The sequence below is a fragment of the Odocoileus virginianus genome, chromosome 19 (genome assembly GCF_023699985.2).
Source record: "Odocoileus virginianus isolate 20LAN1187 ecotype Illinois chromosome 19, Ovbor_1.2, whole genome shotgun sequence".
NCBI classification, from domain to species: Eukaryota; Metazoa; Chordata; class Mammalia; order Artiodactyla; family Cervidae; genus Odocoileus; species Odocoileus virginianus.
In genome coordinates, this window is record NC_069692.1 from 1,031,943 (window position 1) to 1,042,317 (window position 10,375).

General features: G+C 48.3%; 1 protein-coding gene across 1 annotated transcript; it reads left to right on the forward strand.

Annotated features, from left to right (window-relative positions):
• Window positions 1–3,602: 3,602 nt before the first annotated feature.
• Window positions 3,603–8,899, forward strand: HTR1B (5-hydroxytryptamine receptor 1B). Its single transcript, XM_020883042.2, has one exon. It carries the CDS (start codon window positions 4,641–4,643, stop codon window positions 5,850–5,852), a length of 1,212 nt encoding a protein of 403 aa, XP_020738701.2. The 5' UTR covers window positions 3,603–4,640; the 3' UTR covers window positions 5,853–8,899.
• Window positions 8,900–10,375: the final 1,476 nt, after the last annotated feature.

The following is a 10,375-nucleotide window of genomic DNA, read 5'->3' on the forward strand; positions in this document are numbered from 1 at the left end:
CACTTCGAGAATAAAGCACTAAGTTTTATTCTTTGTCTTAAAAATCCCTTACTGAGCACCCAACATATAAAGACCATGACTCAAAAACCAAATCAAAAGTCCAATGTTGTGTCAATAATATAGAGCCTCAAAAGGTCTGGCTGCAAAAATTGTATGTATACATCTGTATGTGTATATGTGTTCATTTATCAGAACATTTCCATAGTTACAAGTAAGACATAAGGAAGACTTGTACTTTCATTGCTACCAGTATTCTCCTTAAGGAATAGTTACTGGATGAAATACAAGAGGAACCTAGAAATGGGTTGTACAGAGCTCCTGGTCTCCGGCTGCCCATTTCCTGGGTGGAAGCAGAAAAAAAAACAAAAACAAATACAAAACAAAACAACAGCAACCCCCTCCCCCCCCAAAAAAAATCAAAACCAGGCAAACAAACAAACAAACAAAAAAACCCAGTGGACACAGACAGAGGAAGCAAGATTTGCAAGAAGTAATTTGCCAGGTCCCCACATTTTGTGGTTAGGGACTGCTTGTGGATTTTTGAAATGGAGCAAAGCAAGGGGAGCATGAGAATTTCTGCTTTTTTTTTTTTTTTTTCTGCAAAGTAAAGGTGAATTTACAAGTTCTTTGCTCCTGCGCCCTGGAGCTAAAGTCTTTTTCTGGGAAATGTCGGAAGGAGTCTAGGGAAGTTGGAAACGCACAGACCCTCGGGCTGGCTGGCTTCCAGCCAAACCAGAGTTGCAGCGCCTTAGCAAGTTCTACCGAGGGTGTGGAGGTGGGGCGGGCCTCTCTAACCCGCGTTCGGTCTAGTTAGCGCTGCGCCGAGACCCCGGAGGAAGGCGCCTGGCGTTTCGCAGCCGCATAGGCTAGGTCTCTCGGAAGGGCGTTCCTTTGGTCTCTCCGCAGCTCACGTCTGCCGTATCAGGCAGGCTTCGTGTCTAATCACGGGTGTCGCTGTGGTTCCAGCATTATCTTCCACCTCCCCAGCTTCTGCTGAAAGGTCACCTGCGTGGAGTTGATGAGGGGAGCACGCTGATTCGCCGTTTTAGTGCCCGGTGGCCAAACAGGTCTATTCCACCTAACTAACCTTTGCTGCGCTCTTTGTATCCCAACGCGATTCCCTCCTGGGCGCTCCAGCTGTGTAGGCTGAATTTCCCTCAAAATTGAAGGGACGTTGCCCAGAGCGCCTGGGGACTGCGGGGCCGCCAGGGGACCTTCCTCTGCAGGGGCGACCCGCGTAGAAGCGATTCTTAAAGATCCTGGCCTCTGGCATGGTTCACAAACATGCGCCCAGGTGCAAATATTTACATATGCTTGCAAGCGCCAAAAAAGGGGGTGAAACGAGGGAGCCCTGTTATGAAACGTAGTCCTGCACTAAACTCTGCCAAAATACCATCTATGTGATAGCTGGGTGTGTTCTCGCAATTCTTAACCAAACAGGGAAAAAAACAAACTCCGCCCAGCGGTGGCAGATTGCATTCAGGGTCCGGGACTCGCGAAGCAGCGAAAGCTTCTGGAGAGAGCCACAGGTCCCCAGCTTCGCCAAAGCCAAGCCCGAGGAAGAGCAATTAAGTTACAAAAAGAAAGGCTGCTCGAAAGCCTCTAACATTCTTCTTTGACTTCTTTCTCTTCCTTGAATCCCTTCAAGCAGTTCTCTCTAGCCTTAGCCCGCTCCCCTAATACGTATCCGTCCTCCCGCCCCCAATTCCCCGCCCCATAACACACACACACACACACACACACACACACACACACACACACACACACACACACACACACAGACACAGACACAGACACAGACACATACACTTTTGCTCCATCCTGACCAACGCCCCCACCTAGTGGTTTAGGCTTGCCTGCTTCTCTTTCCTTTGCTGAGGTTTCTGAGAAAGCATTGCAGTTTCCAAAATAATTAACTCCCTAGGGGCCGGACGTGGTTGGATGGGATGAAAGGCTGGGCAAGACCCCTTGCAATGAGGTGCAAATGAAGCTTAAATTTACCCGAGCGGTGATGGGCGCTAGGGGACAGAAAAGAGAAAAGAGAAGGCTGTGCCTTTATGCCCAGCTTGGCTACTGCAGCCTAGACTGCAGCCAGAGGATGACTTTGGAGAGTTTCCACTAAAGAAGTACCCTCGCTCTCAATACATGCACGTGTTTCATTTTCTTCATAACAATTAACGCTACATGAAAGTATGTTAATTACATATTGTTTTGTTATTACTGCCTGTCAGCTTCTTCTAGAATGTAAACTGCTTGAAAACTGGGTCTGGGTCTGCCCCACTGGCCTTTATACCCCAGATGTCGAGAAGAATTCCCAGTACAGAGCAGGCACTCGACCCCCCTCCCCCCACTCCGCCTCTGGTTATTTTATTAGAGATGCGTGAATCAACTGAACTTAGATTAGGGTTGTATCACCTTGAGGGGGGGGGGGCGGGGAAGTTCTTTCAAAGGATCTCAGCGACTCTTCTAAACCGAATAGATGGGCCAGAAAATGTCCGGCTCCAAATTGAAGAATTCTCTTTAAAATACGCTAACGTTTACCCCGAGAAGTTCAGTTATAAGATCGCTTATTATTGAATGCACTCTAACTGCCAAACACGGAGCTAGGCGCTTGGAACTCAGTAATGATCACTCAGCTCCCACGGCTGAAAATACAGCGGCGCTTTCCTGGTGCTTTTCTCTGAATGTTCTCGGACTTGTCCTTCTATCTACCTGGGCTTCTGTGAGGGCTGGAGGAGGGACGGCGTGCAGAGCACTTGCTCCGGGTCAGGGGATCTAGGCACTAGTACCTTGGCGCCACACGTGGCTGATACTCCGATGTCTTTGTTGAAACCCAAGGAGACGCAAGGATAGCGCTGGTGGTCTTGGTCCTAGAGCTCCCCCCCCTTTTTTTTCTCTCTCTCGAATTCTGAGGACCTCCTTTCGAGGCACTTCAAACTGTTTTCCAGAAGCACCCAACAGCCTCGCGGCTGGAGAGGGAAGGTGGAGCGGTCGGTTTAATTTCACAGTGTGCTTCTGTTTGTGATACTTTTACATTTTTGCAGGTTTTTTTTTCCTTCCTTCCCTCCTCTCTGCTTTCCTGTTGACTCACAGTTAAAGGGGTGGGGTTACCCTGAAAGCACAGATTCCTACAATCAGATATGAAAAATTAGTTTGCATTTGTACCCAGGGTTTCTGACTTGAATCCGAAGTATAAAATGCAGGATGGGCCATTTCCTTCTAAGGCGATATTACTGGCGCCTCCTTCTAACTTGGGTGTGGCCTGCGAGGATGGATAAAATTCCCGAGTGGAGAGGTCAGAGCCTGGGGCTGGCTCTACCTAACACTAGGCCGGGCCTAGGGGGGGTCGGGGCGGTTACTGCGGTAGGTGGGAGTCTCCTAAGGGATCTGATAAAAAGCCTAGTAAAGCGGTGCGCGTGCCCGCGGCTGAGGATGCGGGTCTAACCCGAGGGGCCGGCAGCAAGTTGGCAATAAGAGAGAGGCAAGCGCAGGACACCATCACCCCCTTTCCAGCCTGAACTCCGGTGCCAGGGGCTGGTTCCGATCGGGAGAGGGGCCGGGGGGGGGGGGGGGGGGAGGGGGGGGGGGGTGGGAACTGGAGGAGAAGGCGGTAGGACCCGGCGGGAGCTTCCTTGGAGGGGAGGGAACCGGGCGGGAGGATAGGAGGGAGGGAGAGAGAAAAAGGGAAGGTGATGGGGCGCGGGCGTCGGCACTCGCCGAGCTGCCGGAGTTGCGCGGCTCTGGCGGACCGGACCTGGACTCTATAAAAGGAGCCCATCCGCTCTGCCACTCACACGCTCCTCTTGGACTGGCGTCCGCACGTCCCTCCAGCTCCCCCCAGACACCTGCCCCTTCCCCGTGAGCCCTGGGCGCCAGGTTCCCCAGACCCGTGCGCCCAGCTGCCAGGCTCCGCGCGGTGCCCGGGGGACCGAGGTGGCGCGCCGGCCGCGCGGTGCCAGGAGCCGCAGCCCGAGCCCCCGAGTTCCTCCTCTGGCGACCCCCCGTCTCCGCGGGGCAGCTCGCCGGAGTGGCCTGCGAGTGAGAAAAGAAGGGAGGGCAGAGCTCTGGCGCGAGGCGCGGCGCTGCGAGGTGCCCAGATTTCACCCCACCCAGCTCGGGCGGCTGCGGCCGCCGCAGGAAACTGCCCCAGCCTGGGGAGGAGGGCGGGAATGCAAGACCCGGACTCCTCGCTGGCCTGCAAGCTCTGGTCTCGACAGCTAGCAAACTCCCGCGGGTCGAGTCTGCAGAACCTGGAGCGCCCGGGTTAAGAGACTTTCAGCCCCGAGCAGTTGGGGTAAGAGATCCCACCTTGCCAATGCTCCCTCCCCAAACCAAACCACGCTTTCCACCTCTAGACGCCCGGGTGGGAGCCAGAGGGGAGTGTGGCTCTTTGGACCAGTCCTTGGCTGCCCGGGGCTGAAACGGGGCTTAGCGGGGAACGGCCGGAGACTGGGCGGCTGCGCCGCGCGCACTGGAGGTGCGGGGGACTGGCCAGCCAGCCTCGCCCTTGACCTCTCGCTTGATCTGGGAACCTGGGTGGAGGCGTAATTGAAGAACCCTCCACGGAACCGACTAGCTCCCGGGGTGGACGAGACTGCGGTCTCCTCCGCGGTCCTCTTGTCCTCATCCTCGTGCGCCCCATGCCCCAGAGCTGCGCTCCGGGGACCCGGGCGAAGAGAGACATGGAGGCAGTGGCCGCTCAGTGTCCCCAGCCGCCGTCCGCGAGTTCCCAGACTGGGCTTTCTCAAGCCAACCTCTCGGCTGGTCCCTCCCACAACTGCAGCGCCGCCGAGGAGTACTTTTACCAGGACTTCATCGCCCTGCCCTGGAAAGTAGTCGTGGTCCTGCTGCTGGCGCTCTTCACCTTGGCCACCACGCTCTCCAACGCCTTTGTGATAGTCACTGTGTACCGGACGCGGAAGCTGCATACCCCGGCCAACTACCTGATCGCCTCCTTGGCGGTCACCGACCTGCTCGTGTCCATCCTGGTGATGCCCATCAGCACCATGTACACGGTCACGGGCCGCTGGACGCTGGGCCAGGTGGTCTGCGACTTCTGGCTGTCGTCGGACATCACCTGTTGCACAGCCTCCATCCTGCACCTCTGCGTCATCGCCCTGGACCGCTACTGGGCCATCACGGACGCCGTGGAGTACTCGGCGAAAAGGACTCCCAAGAGGGCCGCGGTCATGATCGCGCTCGTGTGGGTCTTCTCCATCTGCATCTCGCTGCCGCCCTTCTTCTGGCGGCAGGCCAAAGCCGAAGCGATGTCGAACTGCGTGGTGAACACCGACCACGTCCTGTACACCGTCTACTCCACGGTGGGAGCTTTCTACTTCCCCACCCTGCTCCTCATCGCCCTCTATGGCCGCATCTACGTGGAAGCCCGCTCCCGGATTTTGAAACAGACGCCCAACAGAACCGGCAAGCGTCTGACCCGAGCCCAGCTGATTACTGACTCCCCCGGCTCCACGTCTTCGGTCACCTCGATTAACTCGCGGGCTCCGGAGGTACCCAGCGAATCCGGGTCTCCCGTGTACGTGAACCAAGTCAAAGTGCGCGTCTCCGACGCCCTGCTGGAGAAGAAGAAACTCATGGCCGCTAGGGAGCGCAAAGCCACCAAGACCCTGGGGATCATTTTGGGCGCGTTCATCGTGTGTTGGCTGCCCTTCTTCATCATCTCCCTGGTCATCCCGATCTGCACATCCTGCTGGTTCCACCAGGCCATCTTTGACTTCTTCACGTGGCTGGGCTATCTTAACTCCCTCATCAACCCCATCATCTACACCATGTCCAACGAGGACTTCAAACAAGCTTTCCATAAACTGATAGGCTTCAAGTGCACGAACTGACTTGTTAATTACAGTGGGGTCGCCTAAGCGCCCTTCAGGGGACCATGCTGTGTCTGGTTCCACAAGGTAGGCTGACTCTTCTTTCACTGTTACTGGGTCGGAATGAGGCTGTCTCTTTTGAGCAAGGGCTGTGGATCCTGAGAAAACCAGAGCCCTAAGAGAGATCTAAAGGAGACTTGTTCAAACTAAGGATAGAGCTTCCTGGCTGAGGAGAAGGCTCACTTCCTCCCTGCAAATCCGTTTCAGCACTGACCCTTCCAGCAACCCATGGCAAGGGGGCTGCAACTTTTAGAAAACCAACGATGGAGAAGGGAGCCCTGGGCTGCTTTGGTATCATGGATGAGGCCCTCTAAAACTACAGGAACTTGTAGTTCTTGTCTGGAGTCTGTCTGAGACAGAGCTACACACAATCTGACAGTACTTGAACTAGACATTAACACCCTGTCTTTCGGGCAGAACTCTGTGTTACAGCTTCCTTTAAGAACAGTTACTTTGGCATCCTTCAATCTTCATTCAGTTTTTGTTTATTTAAAACTTGGTTGGAGAAACTTGCGGATTTGGTGTGGCTTGGATAGCACAGAGAAACCTTGAAGAGTTAATAGCAAAATTCTGATGTTAAGATCTCTATTTTTATTATAATTGAGACTATATGGGATGGGTGGGTAAAAATGGGAGATGGGGAGTATTAAACGGAAAACCAACACCTATGGATTGTTTGTTTTCTGCAGATTTATAATTTTTTAATTCATATGTAGTGATTGTCAAACCACACTCCTAACAACTCAGACAAAATGTTATGTGTGCTAGTGCCAAAGTCTGCAGATTGCTTTTTTCCCCTCCTAATTTCATGTACCTGCCATTTTACACATTTAAATCCCCAGAAATGGGGGATATGATGGGCGACTCAGCCCAAGCTGCTGCTATATTTCTTATTAATGCCACTGATAGAAACTGATGAGTATGATATATATATATATATGAATAAATATATATATATATATATATATATATCATTTGCAAGGTAAGTATTTTTAATCCCAATCGAGTGAGCCATGGAATTGAGTGAGATGAGATAGGAATAGTTCTTATACAATTAAGGAATGGGTGGCAACAGGAGGATGTATATTTTGACTTGTAAAAAAATCTTAAATGCATGAGACTTTTTTCTGCTAGTCATTTGCACTCTCCTTCCCATCTGTAATTCCTTTGTGTGCTAACATGAAAAGTAACCAAGAGAACTAGCTCCTTTCTCCAAAAGTCTTCAAAATAGTAAAACTCCTAAAACCTACATTAAAGATAAAAACCTGTTTCTTTTCCCTTGCTATTGAAGTCTGAGTAGGAACAAAATTATTAGAAAGACAAGTAAGGGTTTTCAAAAAGCTTAGAGAAGCTAAAATTGAACTTGGTTCCTTGTGACTCATGGAACCAACCCTCAGACTTCCTGGGCAACCAGAAACTAACAAGCTTTTGAATCTTGGAAATTTGTCATCGACCTGATATTTCTATGAATATAATATCAATAGTACTTTAAATTTATCTCTGTTTCAAATTTCAAAAATACTTAGTTGTTATCTTAAATTCACTCTGAGGACTCCCTAGTACAGGGCAAGACGACGCACTAAAAGATGAAAAATGCATGCTCCAGATAAAATGGAGTAGCCCCAAAGGATTACCTGCACGGAAAACGAATGTGTCTGTGGAACATTTATTATGCCAAAGAAGATACACACTTTGTTCTTTAGAGAGCTTTCTGCAGTTGATATCTTTTGTCTGCAGAAGCAAGTTGTCTTTGTAAAGTGGATTCATTCCCTGCTTGAAGCTTCCCAGTCCAGACTGTCAGACAATAGATGTATTGAGCTGAAGTACACTGCTTCCCTGCTGTGCACACCTTTACTCTGGCAAAAAGACTCTTGAAAATACCCTATTTAAAGGTTTACATGTAAACTAAGTACAAAAGAAAATTTTGATCAACATTGACACCTGTCACTGGAGTAAGAGAAAATTTTAGGCATTAGATAATCCTATATTTTTGCGTATCCCCAACGTCTGTTTGTTTTGTGTGACATTTCTCCTATGGAGAGATCAAGCTTACTACCGAGAGGACTGTGCATAGAGCACATAATTTATTTTTATGTTACTGTTTGTCTTTTGGTTAGGTATTTTCTTGGGCCTAAGAAGCAATTAAGCCAATTTCTAGGAGCCTGAGAAAGCAAAATTAATTGAAACCCATAGCCAATTACAAATGATTTCTTTATAGGGCATCTTCAATGATTTTGTCCTTGTATTAACAAAATGTGGTCAATTTAGTCAAACGGGTTGTTTGCCATTTTTAGATGACCTACCTAAATTTTTGCTTGACTCCTTTGCTGAATAGACTGGATTGGGGGCATACTGTATGAAATAGAAGCTTGCAAACCCTTGTAGTTATAAGAAATCTAGACACCTCATCCAGCATTGCACATGGTTATGCAAAGTGTATTATTCATCCCAGGGGTATGTAGTTAAGACTATTAAGCTTCTTTTCAGTTACTGCTGCCTATAGCATAGATTGTTTCATAAACTAGACATATGACTTTTTGCAGATTATATGGGAGATGGAAATATTTAACTTACATAGGAATGAAAATATATTTTCATTGGCTGTGGTAACAAATAACATTTTCCATATTGTTGAATTGCACAAATTTTCACAAAAATATATGAATGTATACTCATCCCCAAATGCCAATATTGTCTTGTGTTTCTAGGAATTTTAGCGTTTCCTTTTTAAAAATGGACACTGTACCTATGAAAGAATGGTTATTGACTTCAACAAATTTCCTGCAGAACAATATTCTTCACTCTTCCTGTCTATTATCTTAGTTTTATCTTCTTGATCCAGGAAACACTGAGAGGACTATAATTTACTCAAGCAGCAAAATTTCAGATTATGTGCATTTGATGGAGTTACTGTGACTGCAAATTGCCTTTTCCACCTTTCAAAAACGTGTTAATTGAAAGTGAAATTTAGGACAATAATGAAATAAAAGTCCTTTTGTGTTCTCCAATGCTTTGGGGAGTAATTCTATGATTATGGGAAGATTGCTTCATTGGATTCTGGGTTGCATTTAGGAACTTGAGCCTTCAAGAGAGACTAGTTGATGATGAATGATACTGCAGTGGACTGGCAAGTATGGCCACAATGTGTGGGATTTAGTTTATACCTGTAGGAAGAATTTAAAAGGAATTAGACACAGTCTGCAGAGTGTTTAAGTCAATTCCATGATCCCAGGTGTTTTCCAGATCAGCATTCTTAGAAGGAATGTTTAGTCTTCAGGATGGAGAACGAGATTCCAAGGCAGTACATGGTACTTCAAATATAGAAAACAGAAAAGGAGATGCTGAGTTAGAAGCAGGCTTGGGGGGTGGGGTGGGGGAGAGACCTAAGAGGAGGAGACCAAGCATCAGAATACAGACAGAAAATAAAACTTTTGGAATCAGAAAGTTCTAGGTTTGAATTGCAAATAGAGCATGTTATTGTTGTGTGGTTCTCCTCAAATGCAGCCTACCTGCGATTTGTTGCAAAGGCTTAGAGCCTATACACATAGAGCATTTATCAAGATCCCTGACACTTTTTATCGCTCAGCAGATGGTGCTTCCTCTCTAGCAGTTATTTTGTCATTGCCCTTTTTGTGGATATGGGACACCTGAAGCAGAGAAAAGCTTGAAAGCTTTTTGAGAGAGGCTGGCCTGAAGAAAATCAAGCTAGCCCAAATGGAAGAAACGTGGCTAAACTAGAAGCAACTGAGGCTTGGAACTTTTCATGCTTATCCTCTGGGCTGGCAACGCACAGCCAAGAGGCCAAAAGCGAGCAGGAGAGATGGTTTGCGGTGGCTTTCCTGGCCAAGAGGAAATTGCCAAGCATTTCATTTCCTGTAGCATCCTCTCGTTGAGTTTTAAACCCTCTTTCCTTTTTCTTGTCTAGAGATTTCCAATTGTTTCCTAGTGTCCAAAGGCCCTTACCACATTCATATCTTCTCTCAGCGCCTCATTTTCCACTTCTCTGCTTTTTTCTGACCTGTGCAAAGCCGTGACAACCAATGATAAAGTGTTGATCTCATACGGCTCTAATTTTAGCTGTGATGGACTGATTAGACATCCCTGAGTTTTTATATTATAACCAAAGAAAATTTTTGGCCTAAATGAATAAAAAAAAAAAAGCTTTCAACGTGGGGCATCTACTTGGGTTTTCAGATGAGAAGAGGCTGATAGGAGAAGGATGTGAGAAGTTATGGCTCCAAATCTTTTCTCAAAAAAAAAAAAAAAAAAACCCACAAAAAACAAAACCTGTGCTTGAACCGTCCACCAGGGGGCAGAGCGCCTCCGAGTTGTGCGGAGGCCGCAGGTACTCAGCTGGACTCCGTCTTCCAGGACACTGCAAAGGGTATCAGCTTCTCTAGGCTCCGTGAACACGGAGATCCATGAACCATGGGAGGTGGGGTTTATCATTTAGTTTAAAAGAGAAGCTTTTTCAGAGCTGCAAA

Coding starts and splice junctions, on each gene's coding strand:
- HTR1B (XM_020883042.2), top strand. CDS start 4,641: ATGCCCCAGAGCTGCGCTCCGGGGACCCGGGCGAAGAGAGACATGGAG.